General features: G+C 38.0%; 5 protein-coding genes and 1 pseudogene across 7 annotated transcripts; 2 read left to right on the forward strand and 4 right to left on the reverse strand.

The window, feature by feature from the left end:
• The first annotated feature begins 1,455 nt into the window (after positions 1-1,455).
• On the forward strand, positions 1,456-5,806 carry LOC148923759 (uncharacterized). Its single transcript, XM_089060489.1, has 2 exons — positions 1,456-1,852; positions 2,534-5,806. Exons 1-2 carry the CDS (start codon positions 1,745-1,747, stop codon positions 3,635-3,637), a joined length of 1,212 nt encoding a protein of 403 aa, XP_088916615.1. The 5' UTR covers positions 1,456-1,744; the 3' UTR covers positions 3,638-5,806.
• On the reverse strand, positions 5,396-7,313 carry LOC125206799 (uncharacterized; annotated as a pseudogene). The gene is made up of 9 exons (XR_016132892.1): positions 7,298-7,313; positions 7,072-7,213; positions 6,901-7,002; positions 6,705-6,818; positions 6,596-6,652; positions 6,445-6,511; positions 6,319-6,372; positions 6,117-6,230; positions 5,396-5,998 (listed from the first exon to the last, which is right to left on the reverse strand). The product of XR_016132892.1 is annotated as an uncharacterized LOC125206799 (transcript).
• Positions 7,314-8,894: 1,581 nt separating this feature from the next.
• On the reverse strand, positions 8,895-11,470 carry LOC125207784 (uncharacterized). Its single transcript, XM_048107263.2, has 14 exons — positions 11,270-11,470; positions 11,078-11,189; positions 10,886-10,999; positions 10,704-10,808; positions 10,526-10,609; positions 10,343-10,458; positions 10,163-10,264; positions 9,968-10,081; positions 9,834-9,890; positions 9,683-9,749; positions 9,559-9,612; positions 9,413-9,487; positions 9,289-9,330; positions 8,895-9,157 (listed from the first exon to the last, which is right to left on the reverse strand). The coding sequence occupies exons 1-14, from the start codon at positions 11,311-11,313 to the stop codon at positions 9,056-9,058; spliced, it is 1,188 nt and encodes a 395-aa protein (XP_047963220.1). The 5' UTR covers positions 11,314-11,470; the 3' UTR covers positions 8,895-9,055.
• Positions 11,471-12,489: 1,019 nt separating this feature from the next.
• Positions 12,490-13,809, reverse strand: LOC125206800 (protein CANDIDATE G PROTEIN-COUPLED RECEPTOR 7-like). The gene has a single exon (XM_048106021.1). It carries the CDS (start codon positions 13,807-13,809, stop codon positions 12,490-12,492), a length of 1,320 nt encoding a protein of 439 aa, XP_047961978.1.
• Positions 13,810-15,127: 1,318 nt separating this feature from the next.
• LOC125207861 (Protein phosphatase 2C family protein) lies at positions 15,128-16,974 on the forward strand. Of its 2 annotated transcripts, XM_048107363.2 has the most exons (5): positions 15,132-15,528; positions 15,707-15,877; positions 15,956-16,129; positions 16,235-16,414; positions 16,503-16,974. In XM_048107363.2, the coding sequence occupies exons 1-5, from the start codon at positions 15,292-15,294 to the stop codon at positions 16,857-16,859; spliced, it is 1,119 nt and encodes a 372-aa protein (XP_047963320.1). In that variant the 5' UTR covers positions 15,132-15,291; the 3' UTR covers positions 16,860-16,974. The 2 variants fall into 2 exon arrangements, with proteins under 2 accessions (XP_088916616.1, XP_047963320.1); XM_089060490.1 differs by having other exon boundaries at positions 15,128-15,528; positions 15,707-16,129.
• On the reverse strand, positions 16,922-18,621 carry LOC125207859 (GDSL esterase/lipase At3g26430-like). The gene is made up of 5 exons (XM_048107361.2): positions 18,323-18,621; positions 18,048-18,257; positions 17,726-17,892; positions 17,383-17,653; positions 16,922-17,295 (listed from the first exon to the last, which is right to left on the reverse strand). The coding sequence occupies exons 1-5, from the start codon at positions 18,546-18,548 to the stop codon at positions 17,021-17,023; spliced, it is 1,149 nt and encodes a 382-aa protein (XP_047963318.1). The 5' UTR covers positions 18,549-18,621; the 3' UTR covers positions 16,922-17,020.
• Positions 18,622-18,773: the final 152 nt, after the last annotated feature.

The raw sequence follows: 18,773 nt of genomic DNA on the forward strand, positions 1-18,773 counted from the left end.
GACAATGGATAATACTAGTACGTACTATTATCATGCTCGAGATAACTAAATTTCTACCAAAAAAATTGGGGTAATTGTTGTTTAGAGATAAACCAATACAATGAAATTATACGTATTGTATAGTATTTAAATAAATTAATAGCTGAAAATTATTGTTGGTCGCATTGAATTCTACTCATTCATGTTATGCATATACAATAATTTAATATTGTCCAATACATACAGCTCTGCGAATGTTGTCCAGATATTATTCAGGTCCATCCAAAGCTCCATTGGATATGACGAAATATTGAGCAATTAATATAACCTAATTACAATATAAATATAACAAAAAAAATTCACACAATATCTTTATATCATTGTGTCTTTTTTAAAATTGTATTTTATATTTAATTAATGTACATTATATTGTAATGGTAGTATTATGGGTAGGGAGAAATCAGATAAAATTGAATATTTTTATCATTAATTTATACATATACACAATTTGAAATTGAATGCATACTTGCAACATCGACCAGATCAGAACATGCGTTGAATTGTTTAAACGGAAGGAGTTCATTTTTGTTCTAAATTTTATTAAAATTGAGTTAAAATTTATGAAATAAGGAGTTACATATTGTTCTTTAGTTTTAGATAATTAATACGGTGTAAAAACTTTAAATGATCAATAACTAGTTCATCTTAAATTTAATTTTTCCGAACATATCGTATATCAATTTTAATTCGTATCATAATATTCTCATAAAACAAGCTAAGTAACCGTTTCATGATATAGATGATTTTATTTGTTGTATTAATAAAATAAAGTAAATTTATTTTTAAAATAAAATAAAAACAGAATACTATTATAGATAGAGGCTATACACAAATTTTAAATTCATTCTTATTATGGAAAAGACATTAATATCTCTAAATTATTGTCCATAATATGTTTATGATTAATGTTATTAAGTTCTATAAAGTAAATGTAAATTACAAACAACAAATATAGGTACAAAAATCAATTGACATCATGTAAATGAGAGTTGACCTAGCTAGAGGCTAAAGTAAGACCATATTCAACTCAAACCAACCAACAATTTATTTGAAAAAAAATAGCAATGGAGAAAAGTTCCTAATCAATAACACTGATTATATGATTATATCCTTCAAACCACTCTAATAATTCCTCAATTTGCTACTATATCACAACCTTTCAAAAGAAAAGTTCAATACTTATTTTAATCAACATAATAATGCATTAACATATTTATAATTCTAATACTAATACTCCTCGAATTGGGATAACGACTCGTCTAACAATCCTAAACCCATTAGACAAGTAGATAAGACCAAATCACCCATGCCTATCCCCATATAATCCGGCCACCAACAAGGGCAATTCCGCCAAATAAACCCTACTACTATTCTCTAACGTTGGAGCCTATAAATCTGTCTGCTACAAGACAGAGTAAACGGCATACATTGTAATCTTGACAACTGCCACAGATTCAACACGCCACAAATACTCTCTTTATATTCATATTTGAGTAATTCGCAAAAGGGCCTTTTTTATTATTGTGATATAAATATTAATTGAGGAAATTACGTTAGGGTCACTTGTTGCATTCCCTCTCTACGGCCGGAGCGTCAAGTTTCTAGCTTTGAGGGAGATCTCATCTGGGTTTTGTTTGGTTTGATTTGGGTCTGCATTTTATTGGGATAAAGAGGGTGATTGTTAGGTTATTTTAGAGAGAGAGAGATGAGCGGTGTATCAAAAATTTGGGAGAAGGTGAATATGATGACCGAAGGAGGATCTCGGAATTGTTCGAAGAAATCTGATGATATATGTGGTGATGCCTGTGGTGAGGTAAAAATCCCATCTTTTTTTTGGGGGTTGCTTTTTTGCTAATGTATGTCATACCAAAAGTGTGGGTTTTTTTCATCCCCTTCTTTTTTCTCTAGAAAATTCTTGAATGTCTTGTTTCTGTTGCCTTTTTAGTTTTTGAACCTTTTTTTTTTATAAATCAGAGTGATTGATGAGACATAAATTTTGGCTTTTGGATGTTGGGATGAGGAACATTTGGCATTTGTTTTGATTAGAGCAATTTTAGACCATGTTTTATGTCTTTTATTAGGGGATTAGGTCAAATTCTCGCATTTATAATTTTTTCTGGTGGTATATATCAGCTCCAAGAAATTTGAAGATCCTGTGTTTTTTTTATCAGAGTGATTTCTGAATGGAATGTCTTTTTCTCAATATATTTTTAGCTCTTGTGCTTGAATTTTCAATTGTATTGCTGTTATTTGTTGGGTAGTTTTCATTAATCTATTGAAGACCATTAATTAGCTATTTGAACTCCTTAAAAATGATATAGGGAAAGTAAGATTCTTGCTTTATTTGTAATTTGTGAGGGTCCATATTGAAATAAACAAAACATTGGAGAAAATCTACTTGTGGAAGTTGTGTATATGTTTGTTAGAGTTGGTGTTTAACATTATATGATTGTTGCAGTTTTCATAAATTGTTTGGTGTTTGTAAAAACTGCAGGATTCAGGAAGGCCTTTAAGCATGACCAGATTGAGATGTATTCTCCGGGGGCTCGATTTCAAAGCATTGCTCTTTCTCTTTGTGTTGATCCCTACGTGCGGCTTAGTTATATATGTCCATGGCCAGAAGATCACGTACTTTCTGAGACCGTTGTGGGAGTCCCCGCCTAAGTCTTTCCACGAGAGACCTCACTACTATCACGAGAATGTGTCTATGGAGAATCTGTGCAAGCTTCACGGCTGGGGAATTCGTGAGTATCCTAGACGTGTGTATGATGCAGTGCTGTTCAGCAACGAGGCGGACCTCCTAAAGATGCGCTGGAAGGAGTTATATCCGTATGTGACAGAGTTTGTGCTCCTTGAGTCGAACTCCACCTTCACTGGGCTGCCTAAGCCCTACCTCTTCTCAACTGTCCGTGATCAGTTCAAATTTGTTGAGCCCCGGTTAACTTATGGCCAAGTCCCGGGGAGATTCAAGAGAGGGGAGAACCCTTTTGTTGAAGAGGCGTATCAGAGATATGCATTGGATTATCTTCTCAAGCAAGCCGGGATTCAAGATGATGACTTGTTGATAATGTCGGATGTTGATGAGATCCCAAGTAGGCACACAATTAATCTCTTGAGGTGGTGCGATGACATACCGCCAATTCTTCATCTCCGCCTCAAGAATTATTTGTACTCGTTCGAGTTCTTTGTTGATAACAACAGCTGGAGGGCGTCTGTCCACGTATACCAGTCTGGGAAGACGAAATATGCTCACTATCGACAATCTGATGAGATCTTGGCCGATGCAGGGTGGCATTGTAGCTTCTGCTTCAGACGAATCAGCGAGTTTATATTCAAGATGAAAGCCTACAGCCACGTGGATCGAGTGAGATTCTCTCATTTCCTGAGCCCTAAGAGAATCCAGAAAGTGATCTGCAAAGGGGCTGACTTGTTTGACATGCTTCCCGAGGAGTACACGTTCAAAGAGATAATCGGGAAGATGGGGCCGATCCCACATTCCTACTCGGCCGTTCATCTGCCTGCATATATCTTGGAAGAAGCTGATCAATACAAATTCCTTCTACCTGGGAATTGCATAAGAGAAAGAGAGAGTGGCTGAAACTACACAAACGAGGCTGTGTATCTTCTTGTACAGGCGGGGAAGCAAGCTTCTGCTCGACTCCCGGGTAAGGGTGCCCTTTAACCAAATTCATGGCTGCAGTGTGTTATTTTTATAACCATGCTACATGCTTATATCATTCTTGCCTTCGAGCTTTTGAGATACCGAAAAAAAGGGACATATCTCTCGGACTTCTTAGGTTGAGGTTTGTATATAATCTTTGTTAGACTCGATTTTCTAGCAAACTGATGGCATCAGTGGACTGAGTGAGAGGGAAAAAGAGAAGGCGGCTCTGCTAGGAACTACTCGTTGTAACTAGTTACATAAACGCGATATGACTGTGCATTATGCCCCCCTTGAAAGCGGGGGGGTTGGTTCATCGTTGTTGCTGTCCGTTTTTCTTTAGGAAATATTTTGGTGTGAGCTAATAGATTCATCTTCAGACTGTGAACTTCATTTTGGATCTCTCAAACTGTTTTTGAATTTCTAATGGAGAATGATATGATTCAGCTCTTGAAATTGAGATTTTTAATTTGTTTTACTGCTAAGTTTTGTCTTAAACAGAGGATTCTCAATGTTTCTTGTTTGTTGAACTATGAATTATTGTAAAAAAAGAAAAGAAATTAAGAAAAAAGTCAAATGAAAGAAAGAATCTGATACCCTCAATAATTTATGATGGTTTTTGGCATTGTTCAAGGTTGGCATGTCCGAATACTTTTATCAAGAAAATATAGTCATGAATTGCCACTGATGGATGTGCAGCTCATTACATTTGCTTTATTCAACACAAATTGTAGTACTATAACTTAAACCAAAAACCTTACTATACTTCATGTCTTCATATCTTTGTTACTTATATTATTATTATTGGCTAAATCAATAAGGGACAAAAAATAGAATAACTCTATCCTCCACAAACTAAATGATTCTCACAAATCTTAGAAATATGTGGCCTCAATGTTTATCTTATCTACACAAATGTGAGAATAGACAGTTAGAATCTCAACTGTTGATTCAAGGCCCCATTCCCATGTCCAAATGCACGATCACCATGCAAGATTCTTCCCAAAGTGGGATCGAAGCTGTAAGAAAATTCCTCCAAATGAAAAAGAAGCCAACTTTAACCATAATGGGAACTGATGCAGATGATTCATCCCCATCATGATAAACCTTATAAGTAGAAGCTGCAGATACAACACCACCATCATTCAATTGTGAGAGAGAGTGAGATAATCAAGAAAAATGCAGATGTACAAGGAAGACTACTACTCCACGGAAGAGGAATTCCTCTACAAAGACGAATACAGCTACAGCAACGGCTCCATGCACATGATGAAGCCTCCTGTTGAGCATTGCGTGCCAAAGATCGACTACAATAATTCCTACACCAGTGGCAACCACCTTGAGAAGAAGGGCCACATGGCGGTGTCGTCAGAGATGAAGCATGAAGGCTGGGGCGGCGCCAAGAGTGAGCATTATGGCCAAGGTGGCAAGATGCACCACGAAGGTCACAAGGAGGGGATGGGGATGAAGCAACATGGTGGTGGTCAGGGGCATTATGGTCATCACGGAGAAGGGGTGGAGCATGGTGGTGGATACGGGGGCAATCATGGGCACTTTGGTATTCACAAGGAGGAGAAGCACGGTGGTGGTTATGGGGGTCATCAGGGGTATTTTGGTCCTGAAAAGGAGGGGATGGGGATGAAGCAATATGGTGGTGGTGGTGGTGGTGGTGGTGGTGGTGGTTATGGTTATGGAGGTCATTATGGTCAGCACGAAGAGGGGATGAAGTATGGCGGTGGGTACGAGGCCAACCAAGTGCACTTTGGACTTCACAAGGAGGAGAAGCATGGTGGTGGTTATGGTTATGGGGGTCATCAGGGGTATTTTGGTCATCAAGGAGGAGGGATGAAGCATGGTGGATATGGGGCCCACCAGGGGCAATATTGTCCACCAAATCAGAAGTTTTCAGTCTGGGAGTTCAAGAGCATTGTAGACTGATGATGGAGATATATATGATGTTGTAATAGCATATGATGATGATGATGAAGGGATTTTTGGGTAAAAATATTCAAGAATTCCTCTACTAAATAAGTGAGTTGTATGTGTATGTGTTTGGGAACCAGTATTTAATGATCAATGTAATATCCTATCTTATCAAAAGTTAAATCTATTTCTCAAAATAAATTTGGACATACAATATGTTGTTGAGTGTTTGAAGTTGAAGGCCCTATCCAAACACCTCAAGGCTCAAGCAGTCAAATGGGAAGAATCAATCTCCATAGACTCGTGATAATTCTTTTCAGCATTTGCCATCCTAATTTTGAACATTCCCCGTTCCCTGATACACCTTAGTCTCACCTAAGTTAACAGTCACAAAAAAACAAAATAAAATAAAATTTCAATCATTCTTCACATGTAATCTTTGCAATAGATGATCCGAGCTGCAAATAATCAAAACGAGAGAAAGGCTGCATACCTCTTCCCATGGAGCAGTACCATTACGCAAAATATTTACCTGGTCTCCAAGTGAAGGAACAATTTAGTGAACAACCCATTGCTCATCAACGACTCCAATTTTTTCCTGTGCAGGCTGTGATCAAAGCATGATCGTCGTCATCAGCAGCAAAAGGTGTATGATATGAAAGCATTTTGCGAGATTTCAAGTAGTTGAAACTGACCTCAACACATTTGTGGAAGACAAAGTCCAGACCCCATCCATGGACCAAGTCATTCTAAAATAATACTAGCGTTTATAAGATAAGAAAGAACGTTTTCATAAGCAGAGTCGAGCAAGGACAAACTACCTGAATCAGATGCCACACACAACACCAAGCCTCTCTAGAGAAGACAGGAGCCATGATCTCCACAAAACTGTGTGTATTGTGAAAAGAGGTAAGAACTTAAGGTTGTAGGCGAATGAAACAAAGAGATGTTGAGTTGAACAAGGCGTCTTACGCTGCACATGGGGGCAAATGTGGATCAGGACATAAGCCCGGTCTCTCCTCTGTGACCCTACATTCAAAACAAAAGAAATAAATGTGGCATTATCTTGTAGAGGATGTACCTGTGAACCTCACTGTCATTGCGTTTCTTTGTCATCTTCCACGGCATGCTCTTGGTTGGCTCGAGGGCTGGCTGGGAAATCTCAAGACCATGTTTCCTCACAAGCTTAATGTATCTGACATATTTTGTGCAAGAACAGAATTGTGAGAGTTTGTTTTAGGCCAATCTTTTTATGTGAAACTGGTTAAGCATCTTACTCTTCCGCATCAAAGTGCTCGACTCCAAGGTCCTCCTCCCATATGAAGATGTATTCGTAGGATGCAACAATGTCCGGATGCAGAAACCTCTTTGCGTACCACCTTTTACATTACATGCCTCAGCTTTACTCAAATCAGACTAACCATTCCTGTCTTAAACAAGTTTATTACCATTTTGTCTGTTTTCGAGCACTGATGTGAATGGCACGCTTAGACCACTCGAACTCGTCCCATTCGGTGGTCATTCCATCATAATGTAACAGAAGAATGGTAAAATTTTCTGAAAACTGATGCAAGAAGAGAGAGAGAGAGACTTAAACTGACCTTTTTAACTGCTTTATCAATGATAAACCTCTGCTTATAACCAACCTGTGCCCAATATATCTCTTGCTGTTGCCCTCTACTGCATCCATGCTCATACAGATAGATGAAGAATCACAAACTGCGGAGAGATTGTCAATATGTACTATGTCTCAATGATGAGAAGCAATTAAATATATAGACATTCCAACATATCAAATCCCTTAAGTATGAGTGAAGTTCCACTATTAAACTGATACTACAAGTTTACAAGTTATCAAGAACGTGTTAATTTCCAATATTAAACTGATTCAAATCATGCGGATAGGGTCGATATTGGGTCAACCCGATATCGATCCAATCCAATAAAGTCAAACCTTAATCCAACCTGAAATCATTGGGTTCTTATAAGGTCCTAACCATTAACTTCGTGTGTATTCATGTGGAAAATTGTCAGCCCTACTGTTAACGTTAATGCAATTTAATCTGACACTGCACGATAATAACCAAAATATGATATTGCACAATTAAAATATGATATTACACGATAAAATATGATATTGCACACTTAAAATCTGTTATAACATGATGAAAACTTTATCATGCTTTATGTCTAAGTATAATATTTCTTAATTTAATAAAAATAATTAAAATAATAATTTTATAATTTTTTAAACCGATAACCCGAATCTAACCCGAAATCATTGGTTTTTTATTGGGTCGACTTGATAATGACAAATACAATAAGACTTGACCATAACTTATCTGCCCCCATTTTCTCCATGTGCAACCCTTTGACATTTGCATAAAATTATATCACCATAAAGTCTCAATATTTTAAAACTTAGCTTTCCCCTGCAACCCTCGAGAACTACTATAAGTTACAAGAAGTGTAAATCAAGTAAATTAACAACTGGGCCTACTTGTATAATTTGAAGAATTATAAAAATCAAAATCAATGGCTTCAAAACATAGTAATAGTAATGTATCAACCCCATGAATAATCAAGATAAAACAAGTTGGGAATATTTACTTTAAGAATGATATTTCCATTGGGAAAATCCCAGAAATGATATGGACGATTAAGAATGATATTTCCATTAATTTACATTGAAATAGTTGTATTATTTTTTAATTGTAAATATGTATTAATATTTACCGTGATTGTTGCATTTTAATGTATTGTGGTTGGAGATTATCTTATAAATAAAATTTTCGGACTTGGTTTTATTCTAGTTAAATGGTTACAATTAAATGATTTAATTATTTTACATAATTCAGATGATTTAGATTATTGACTAAGTTGGTTTTGGTTAAAGTTATGAATAAGTTTAGACTTATAATTTATATTTTATTTTCTTGGTTAGTTAAAATTATTGGGGTTATCTCGAGCTTAGTTAGAATTGCAATCTTGTAGTAATACTTCTATCTTTTGTTGATTACATGAAAGCCACGTTTTCAACGTTTTGTCTATTGATATTTAATCATATATACACTATTTTTTTTTCTTGTAATCTTGTTATTTAATTTTTTGACTTTTAAATTTATAATTGATGCAGAATGATGTCACAAGGTTTTCGCTTCTGTAATTTGTAATAGCATATGATGATGAAGGGATTTTGGCTAAAAATATTCAAGAGTTCCACTACTAAATAAATGGAGTTGTTTGTGTTTGTGTGTTTGGGAACCACTATTGAATGATCAATGTTTATAATGCTGTATGTCCTTTCAAAAAATAAATCTATTTCCCAAAATAAATTTTGACATATGATATCTCTACAACAATGTTGTTGAGTGTTTGAAGTTGAAGGCCGTATCCAAGCACCTTGTTAGTATGCCTCAAGGGTCAAGTAGTCTAATGGGAAGAATCAATCTCCATAGACTTGTGATAATCTCTTTCTGCATTGGCCATCCTAGCTTTGAACATTGCCCATTCTCTAGTGCATCTTAGTCTCACCTAAGTTAACACAATCACAAAAAAATAAAATAAAATTTCAATCTTGCATTCTATTTCATTTTTTTCACTAGTAATCTTTGCAATAGAGAACCCGAACTGCAAACAATCCAAATGAAAGAAAGGCTACATACCTCTTGCCATGGAGCCCTTCCATTAGTAGATTCAGATTCACCCTACACATATATGCATCATCAAAAAAAAGATGAGATTTCTATTTTTTTATTACTTAGGTTCATCACAAAACAAAATATTTACCTGGCCTCCCAATGAAGGAACAATTTGATGAACAATCCATTGCCCATCAACGACTCCGATTTTCTCATGTGCAGGCTATGATCAAAGCATGATCAGCAGCTAAAGATATACTCATGAAAGCATTTTGCAAGATTTTTGAAACTGACCTCTACACATTTTTGGAGGGCAAAGTCCAGACCCCATCCATGGACCAAGTCATTCTTAAAAAAATAGCATCTGTAAGATAAGAAAGAATGTTGTCATAAGCAGAGTCGAGCAAGGACAAACTACCTGAATCAGATGCCACACGCAACGCCAAGCCTCTCTAGAGAAGACAGGAGCCATGATCTCCACAAAGCTGTGTATATTGTGAAAAGAGGTAAGAAATTGAGGTTGTAGGCCAATGAAACGAAGAGATTTTGAGTTGAATGAGGTGTCTTACGCTGCACACGGTGGCAAATGTGGATCAGGACACAAGCCCGGTTTCTCCTCTGTGACCCTACATTCAAAACAAAGTGTGTAAGAAATCAAATAAAAGGAAGAAATGTGGATGGTGTTTTCTTGTAGATTATGTACTTGTGAATCTCACTGTGATCGCGTTTCCTTGTCATCCTCCATGGCATGCTCTTGGTTGGCTCGAGGCCCGGCTGGGAAATCTCAAGACCATGTTTCCTCACAAGCTTAATGTATCTGACATGTTTGTGCAAGAACAGAACTGTGAGAGTTTGTTTTAGGCCAATATTTTTCTGTGAAACTGGTTAGGCTTCTTACTCTTTCGCATCAAAGTGCTCGACTCCAAGGTCCTCGTCCCATATGAAGATGTAGTCGTAGGATGCAACAATGTCCGGATGCAAAAACCTCTTTGCGTACCACCTTTGATAATACACGTGTCAGCTTTACTCAAATCAGACTAACCATAACTCTGTTAGAGAAGTTTATGAGTCTTATTACCATTTTGTCTGTTTTCGAGCACTGATGTGAATGGCACGCTTAGACCACTCGAACTCGTCCCACTCAGTGGTTATTCCATCGTAATGGAACAGAAGGATTGTAAAATTTTCTGAAAACTGATGCAAGAATGCAGATAGTGAGAAATACAGAGACAGAGAGAGGCAGAAAAAGGCTTAAACTAACCTTTTTAACTGCTTTGTCAATGTTAAACCTCTGCTTATAACCAACTGTGAAAGTCACTAGATACTTTGGTGTAATGGGCAGGTCCTAAAACATCATAAATTAATAAGAAACATAAATTCATATATCAAGATGCATCATTACAATAGAAACCAAAAAGAATCAAAAGCTTATGTTTCACCTCTCTAGGCAGTCCCCACAGTCTTCGTTGATAGAGGTCCGACTCTGATGCCACGATGCCCGGAGGAAGCCTCTCCGCGCCTCTCGGATTAGAAGGCACCCAAATCTGAACGGTAACCAGTTGATACGAGGATGAACTATCTTAATGGTTGTATGCATTAAGGGAAAACTAGAGATTTGAACCTTTGAAATTTGCTGGTTTCCAATAGATACGTTTCTGCTAATTTCTGTGGAGGCAGCAGAGACGTTTCCCCCGTAGATCATGGAAGCATCTAGAACAACAGACTCCGTGCCTATCTGACAAAGAAACCGATGCAAAACACATTCATAAAATGAAAAAAAAACATGGATCACAAAACCAGACTCAAAAGTCACCTTAATTTGTGGGAGTTTGGGAATCAACACTCCCATGAAGAAACCAAACATGATTCCAACACTAACACTGATGAGAAACCTGATGTTCTCAATTGGTTTCTTAGCCATTGTGCTGAGAAAAATCACAAGATAAAAAATGAATTCAGCATTCTTGAAAAATAGTTGAAAGCATTGCAATCAAAAGAAACCAACCTGTGCCCAATGTATCCCTTGCTATTGCCCTTCACTGAATCCATGCTCACAACTCCAATGACTGCAACACGTTATCTTGATCAGCTAAATGAAGACAGAGGATGAAGAATCACAAAATGCAGAGGGATTGTCAATATTCATTAGCTCAGTAAGAGAAACTATGTATGTCTCAATGATGAGAAGCAATTAAATATATACTCATATTTTAAGTTCTATCATAGTAGTGTGAAAGTTCCAATATGGAACTGATTCATGTATCAAAAGTTAAGAACAACATGTCAATTTTGTCCATGAATAGCAAGCAACCTTCCATGTGCAACCCTTTGACATTTGCAGAAGCTTATATCAGCAAAAAGTTGCAATATTTAAAAACTTATCAAGCAACCTTCCATGTGCAACCCTCAAGAACTATAAGATAGAACACGGGTAAAATCAAGCAAATTAACAACTGGGCTTACTTGAATTATTTGAAGAATCATAAAATTCAAAATCAGTGGCTTCAAAACATAGTAATGCATCTCCCCAAGAAAGATACCATTGGGAAAATCCCAGAAATGATATTTACGTTTAAGAATGTTGCATATAGAAATATGAGAAGAAAAGCCAGCAATGAGAGAGAGAGAGAGAGAGAGAGAGAGAAAGAGGTTTGTCTTTCATTCTGTCTCATATGTATACCAACAAATAATTAACTTCAAGAATCTGTTAAATCATCGTCTAAAAGCAATTAACATTTTATTACTAAGCCGACTTCTCCTGTATAAATTTTAGCTGTGTACACAAGATACAAAAAAAAGTTTACATCTATTTCAACCAAATAACATAAAGATCGAATGTTTAATACCTAAGTTTCACATTCAAAGCTCCATTTCGCACTTATGTACGATAAAAGCAACAATAAAATTTCATCAACTCCAAAGCTCTGACCTTAAATTAATCACATTTAGTGAAACTCACTGCCAATTCATTTCAAACCAATAACATAAAGATCGAATCTTTAATCAACATAAAAGTCTCACATTCAAAGTTCGAATTTGGACTTAATTATGTACACAATAAACAACCTTTAAATTACATCAACTTCAAAACTCTAGTTAAACAAGAAAGTAAATACTACAAGCCCTGAATATTCCCACTTTTCTACAAACAAAAACATCTACAATCACAACCACAAGAAATCACAAGAATCATCATCATAAAAATTCAAGTCTTTACATCAACATTCAAAACTCCAACAACCTCAAATCAGCCAAACTACCATTACCACAATGATCCTCCTCCCTATCCTCAAGAACAACATAGTCATACCTCTCACTGGGCCAAAACATCGAATACACAACACCATAAAATATAAGCTCAATCGTCAACTCCAAAGCAATGCTCAAACCCCACATATTATAACTCGTGATAGACCTAATCAAGAACATCCCAAGCCTAGTAAACCCAACATAGATATAAAGAGCCAATGCAAAGCTCTCATAAGCCCTCTTGTACACCCACTTCTTCTCCTCCTTCTCCTCGATCTTTGCACTCACCACCACGTTGTCGATAGACGGACTCACCGGCAAAGTCATGATGACACAGCATATGAAGTCCACGGCGTAGTACGTCACTGTCCATAACCCATAGCTGCTGCTCGAGGTGCCTAGTCCATTACTCAAAACAAAGCAAGTACTTGCAACAAATTGAAGCCCGGCAGTTACAAAAATAGCCCTGATTTGCAAATTTTGCAAATTAGGCCTAAAAAGTGACCATCCAGCCCGAATTAGCATGATCACATGTATAAACAAAACATTTCTAATAAAATAAATGAAAAGCCACAAGCTTTTCCACAAGTGGGGAGATCCGATCTGGCTGATCCGGTGCTGGCTGCAGGCATGGAAAAGGAGCTCAAAAACCCTAAAGAAAAGCAAAAGGGCCATAACTTCATGGATTTTTCTCACGAATTGTTTGTTTTTGTTGCAGTAATAAGACCAAGCGAGGAGGAAGGAGAGATAGATGAAGGAGAAGAGGAAAAGGGTGTTGGGAAGATTGGCGAATTGGTCATCAATGAAATCAAGATCGCCGTTAGGTTTAACGTTGTAGGTTTCGAGATTTAGGGTCATTGAGATGGAGGAGTTGTGGGCGCAGTTGAGGAAGAAGATGAAGTATAGATCGGGGATGGAGATGAGGATGGTTTGGTTGAAGTGTTTGAGTGGGTCGTTGAGGGTGAAGATGGGGAAGACGAAGGGGTCGGAGGTTATGCAGGTGTGTTGGAGGAGGGCTTGCTCGAGGGCGGGGCGGGCGGGGGAGGGGGCGTAGTAGCAGCCGATGGAGGAGAGGAGGGCGGGGGTGGGGGTGGGGTAGGAGGATATGGAGATGGAGGAGACGGAGATGGAGATGAAGCCGGGGGAGGTGAAGCCGAAGTCTTGGAGGAGGATGAAGGGGCGGGTGTCGGAGTGGAGGTGGAAGGTTTCGATCTCGGAGTTTGTGGGGTGGAGATGGAGGAGGAGACTGAGGAGGAGGAGGAGGGTTTTCTTGCATGGTGGGGTGATGAGATGCATGGGTTGAGTGGGATTTCTTTGCATAGTGTTGGATTAGATTGGTTTTGAGAGAAGGGTTGGTGATGGGATTTGGTTTTGCATGGTTTTTGAGGGGATGTGGTTTAGGATTGAAGAAAAGAAGTTGTGTTACATTTTGAGAGTAATATGTCAAGAATCGACTTTCATCGTATTAATCGGATCAAGTGTTATTGGTTGAGGTTGGGGAATTAGTAGAGTGATTATCTAGAGGTAGCTAGCTATTATGAATATGATGATTTTATATTGGTAAATAAGTAGTTACTAGTAGCTTTTAATTGCCTTATTTGGTTGAGATTAATTGGATGGTTTTTAATTGCTCTTTTTTGGTATATTTATGGAGGCAATTCATTAGTGTGACATCTTTTGAGTTTTTATTTGTTTTCGTTACTATATGACGATGCCACATTTGAGTTATTTTAATTTGGTGCAATTTTAGTGTTTTGGAGTAGCTAGTTAAGGCACAACCGGGTATTTGAAGATTGAGATTTAATGAGTGTGATTGGTAGGATTGAATATTTGAATATCATCTTGATATAGATTTGTAGGCATCACTTTCCAATTTTTTGGCTCTTGCAAGTTGCCACCACTGCATAATACTCCTACTAGTATAAAAAGTTGAGTGGGTCAATTACTTCACAATCTAAAATACTAAAATTGTGGCATGCATTTGAACAAGTAACTAGGTTGCTATATTTCAATGAAAAAGTTGAAGAATTAATTATGAAGAATGGTGCCGGCAAATGGCAATGATCTAGAACCATTGTCTATGTCAAATAATTAGATAAATTCAAAAGATTATTTCGTTTGTTAATTGTTATCAGGTTATGAGCTCAACTTCAGTATTGAAAATTTCAAGATTGATTGACAAAAGTTAATTATATTTAATTATTTATTTAGTATATATATACTTGACATAAAAGATTAAACAAACGTTATTGTGACATAATTTGAATAAAGTAAAAATTTTTGAAATTAATTGACATGTCTATGATGTAGCGACTGTGAGTAAAAATAACTTTGTCAATCCAATAAAAATAAATAAAATTGTATTATAATATTTCTATGCTTATGTTATGTACTCATGTAATTATTTAAAACACATTCCATTTAGCATTTTATTTTAGTGGATAGTTTCATTTCAGCATACAAGATTTCTCAATTACGTACTCCCTTAATTTAATCAATATACAATTATAAATTTCATAATTAAAAAATTGAATATTGGTTTGACATAATCATATGCTTATTAAATAATCTCCAAATCCCTAACGGCTCTGTAACAAACATTCAAAGTTCCGACCAATCACCTCTGACTTTATCAAAATCAAACCTTAAAAACTCCCACAAAAATGCTGTTTTTTGACCCCACCTGAATTCCCAACCGTTACACCCAATCATACGAGCTAAAAATCCAAACTGCGCCATTCGCAATTTCACAATTTTCGAGCTCAAACCTTCCAAGAAATGAACGATGGAGCTGTAATCGCCGGGGGCCCAAGTTTGAGCGGCGCGTTGAAGAGAAAACGGCCGCTGAGAATCGAGATTCCAGCTGTGTTGTCTGAGATTCCCAATTTTGAGGAATCCTACGATGATCCTGTGTGCTGTTTTGCTGATTCTGGGGTGGGTGTTTATTCGTTGAAGGGGAAGAAGAAGTTCATGGAAGATTCCTACAAAGTTTTTGCTTCTGCAAATGGTGATAAGGTAGGTGCAAAAATCGATTCTTGGGATTTTGTTTAGTTTTTGTTCATTTTCATGTATTAAAAAGATAAATTTTTGGTGTTTGGAGAGTTGGAATTTAGGATTCTTGCTGTTTCTGTGATAGGAGCTTTTGCCATCAATTCATATGATTTTTGGAAAGTGATAGTGTTTTGAAATGTAGAGATTCTTTGGAGTGTATGATGGGCATGGAGGAAGCAAAGCAGCAGCATTTGTGGCAGAGAATTTGCATCTAAAGATTTTTGAAATGTTAGAAAGCATTTCAGAAAACAAAGAAAAGGAAGCAGCATGTAAAGCAGGCTATTTGAAAACAGATGAGGAATTCTTGAAACAGGTAATCTTTCTTCTTTTTCTTGAATTGGAACATATGATGAGTTTCTGCACAAAACTCACTTTTACACTGAAATTGCAGGGGCTGGATAGTGGTGCTTGTTGTGTGACTGCACTGATTGATGGGAGGGAAATGGTGGTTTCGAACTTGGGCGACTGCAGAGCAGTTTTGTGTATGGGAGGTGGATCGGCAGAAGCTCTAACGACGGACCACAGACCCATGCGAGAAGAGGAGCGAAGGCGAATAGAGGATAAAGTATTTCTACTTCTCATGAGTCCTTCCTTTTCTGATCATATGCACACAATTAGTGAATCTTGAAATGAGTTTTGGAGCTTATTTGATGATCATGTGACATAATAGGGTGGATATGTGGAGATTCATCGCGGTACTTGGAGAGTTCATGGGACCCTCGCAGTTTCCAGAAGCATCGGAGATGCTCATCTCAAGGACTGGGTGATGGCAGAACCCGACACGAAGGTTGTATGCTTGGATCCGGATATGAAGTACCTCCTTTTAGCATCCGACGGCCTCTGGGAAGAGGTGAGTGAAAATCGCGATTTTGATGTAGTTTTGCAAGAATTCAGCTGCTCACCGGCGATCTTGTTTTTGTGTTGTGCAATGGTGATAGGTGAGCAATGAAGAAGCAGTAGATGTCGTGATGCAGTCGTGTTCAAGTGCCAAGAAGCAACGGATACGAAACCCTAGTGGCCGGAAAATGGACAGCATACGACAGAGAGGAAGTGCAGACGAGGATGGAAGCCCTCCAGCCAAGTCCAGGAGAATTTCAGTGGTGAAGAAGACGAAGACGAAGATGAAGACTCGTTTCCCAGAAAACGAGAACAGATTCTTGAACGAGAGAGGGCTTCTAGCCGCGTGCAAGAAGCTTGCTGATCTTGCTGTTGGCAGGGGTAGTTTGGATGACATAACTGTCATGATAATTGATTTGAACCATTATAACCATGAATCTTTAGTAGTTGCTAAGTAGTTTCTGATATATTCTATAAATGTACTAGTAGTATTTTTTTTCACAGATTTAAGGTTTCATGCTTCATAAAAATTCACATCTACTAAGGCTGCAAGAAATGTGACATATTTATTCATTGTGCAACAATGTCTCAAGATCTGTGTTTGATGACATGACCACAGCTACTTCTGTGAGGTGTTCATCTTATTACAAGCAAACTTCAACGAAACAGGAGGGTCCGAAAACGCCCCACCAACAACTTGATCGAAGATCCACCTATTTGCTGCCTCAGTGAAGTGTGTCCCATCCCAACTGATCCTCGTCGAGGGATCCTTGCACGAAACAGCAAGAACAGTCTCTGTCCCATTGACTACCGTCTTGCTACCACATTTGATGAACCTATTGTAGTTGTATTTCCCTCCATGGCCGCAGCAAGCAACGAATGGATTCTCAAATCCTGCCATTTTTCTCATCAACACAGACTAAAACACGAATAAACACAGATCCCTCAGCAGAAACAGAAAAAAAAGTGGGAAACTCATACCTAGTTTCTTTGCTTGGCTGATGAGAGAATACTTAACCGCGTAAACATCCACATACGTGATTGCAGCTGCAGGGAGCTCTTCCCTGAGCTGCAAGACGAGCTCCCTCAGTTTGAGGTTGAAATACTGTGAGACATCGTTGTATGGAGACGAGCAGCCATGTTTGTCAATCTGCGCTGCAGTGACCAAGAACCTGTCCATGACATACGGCAAGCAACCAACAGGCCCCGTGTTGTGCACCCAAACTGTCCTCCCCCCTTGGCCATAAATCAGCTGTTTAACAGTAAAACAGCCATTATTTGCATCTGGCAACGACAGTGAGGGCTAAACCGTTTGTTTTCTTACCTTGATTACATGAGAGAGTTGGCCTAACACATCAGGAACGTAGGCCTTGACTTCCTCAGTCGACATATTGAGTTTGTAGCCGGCGGTGAGGTCATTCTGGCCAATGTCGAAGGTGTATAAAGCTCGGGAGAAATAGTCCTCCTCTGGAAACAGGTTCTGAAACACCCCTTTTAAGGGAAAATGCAGTTAAATCATCTCAAGTTGTGTGTTAATTTTGAATCAAGATCCATTTTTCAGCAAAAAACAAACAAGAAGAGAAGAAATGACCAATATCCAATTAATGTACTGTGAAAAATTGCAGAATGAATAACAATATTCATACCTTTTTCTCTAAAATTTTGTGATCTTGTTATAAAATCCGAAAATTGGAGGTATTGAACATCGAGAGAGATGGGGCTGTACCCACTCTGCCAAATGGTTGTGTTCTGACGCCTGATCGTCGATCCAGCAGTCGCAAAATTGCATCCATGCCTGAAATTTGTTCCCATCGAGTCCAGGAATGCATCGAGATAAGGCAATCCCACGCTTTCAGCTGCAGCAAAAGCAGATTAATCCACTACCAAAAACAGAGAGAGAGAGAGAGAGGGAGAGAGAGACCTATGAAATCGATTAGAAGGCGGCCATCACAGTAGCGGCCGGAGGGGGAGTGGAAGAATGTGGCTCCGTTGGGAGGAGGAGCTTGGCCGAACGCCGCGGATAGGCCGCCGGTGTCGGAATTGGAATCGCCGAAGTTGAAAATGGCGGGAAAATTGCACTTGTTAAAACCTAGTGTTGAGGTTGGAAGAAGAAATAGGGCAATTAAATGCAATTTGAGTAACTCCATAATTTTTAGAAGCAACTGAAGTCTGTAGCTGAGTAGCTGTCTCTCTTAATATTTGGTGAATAAAAAAAAAAGATTGTGCATGTTACAATTTTGAATTTCTTTAATAAATTGGCCAAGGTCAGTATTGAGGTTGTCGTTTTTGGTGGACTGTAGTAACAGTAGAATATAGGTACACATCACTCTGTTCGAATGATTTGAGTTGTTATAATGGTCGACCCCATTGGA

This window comes from Salvia hispanica, chromosome 6, assembly GCF_029641045.1.
Source record: "Salvia hispanica isolate PSC_SH4W2 chromosome 6, Shi_PSC_v1, whole genome shotgun sequence".
NCBI lineage: Eukaryota > Viridiplantae > Streptophyta > Magnoliopsida > Lamiales > Lamiaceae > Salvia > Salvia hispanica.

What these genes read in the sequence shown, in the direction of transcription:
- LOC148923759 (XM_089060489.1), top strand. Translation starts at nt 1,745, where the DNA reads ATGAGCGGTGTATCAAAAATTTGGGAGAAGGTGAATATGATGACCGAA. An exon ending in GTGGTGATGCCTGTGGTGAG is followed by an intron (nt 1,853 to 2,533) that starts GTAAAAATCCCA and finishes TAAAAACTGCAG; the next exon opens with GATTCAGGAAGGCCTTTAAG.
- LOC125207784 (XM_048107263.2), bottom strand. Translation starts at nt 11,313, where the DNA reads ATGGATTCAGTGAAGGGCAATAGCAAGGGATACATTGGGCACAG. An exon ending in GAAACCAGCAAATTTCAAAG is followed by an intron (nt 10,809 to 10,885) that starts GTTCAAATCTCT and finishes GTTACCGTTCAG; the next exon opens with ATTTGGGTGCCTTCTAATCC. An exon ending in TTGACAAAGCAGTTAAAAAG is followed by an intron (nt 10,459 to 10,525) that starts GTTAGTTTAAGC and finishes TTCTTGCATCAG; the next exon opens with TTTTCAGAAAATTTTACAAT.
- LOC125206800 (XM_048106021.1), bottom strand. Translation starts at nt 13,809, where the DNA reads ATGCATCTCATCACCCCACCATGCAAGAAAACCCTCCTCCTCCTCCTC.
- LOC125207861 (XM_089060490.1), top strand. Translation starts at nt 15,292, where the DNA reads ATGAACGATGGAGCTGTAATCGCCGGGGGCCCAAGTTTGAGCGGCGCG. An exon ending in GAAGGCGAATAGAGGATAAA is followed by an intron (nt 16,130 to 16,234) that starts GTATTTCTACTT and finishes GTGACATAATAG; the next exon opens with GGTGGATATGTGGAGATTCA. An exon ending in CCGACGGCCTCTGGGAAGAG is followed by an intron (nt 16,415 to 16,502) that starts GTGAGTGAAAAT and finishes CAATGGTGATAG; the next exon opens with GTGAGCAATGAAGAAGCAGT.
- LOC125207859 (XM_048107361.2), bottom strand. Translation starts at nt 18,548, where the DNA reads ATGGAGTTACTCAAATTGCATTTAATTGCCCTATTTCTTCTTCCAACC. An exon ending in ACAAAATTTTAGAGAAAAAG is followed by an intron (nt 17,893 to 18,047) that starts GTATGAATATTG and finishes TTCCCTTAAAAG; the next exon opens with GGGTGTTTCAGAACCTGTTT. An exon ending in CAGCCAAGCAAAGAAACTAG is followed by an intron (nt 17,296 to 17,382) that starts GTATGAGTTTCC and finishes GAAAAATGGCAG; the next exon opens with GATTTGAGAATCCATTCGTT.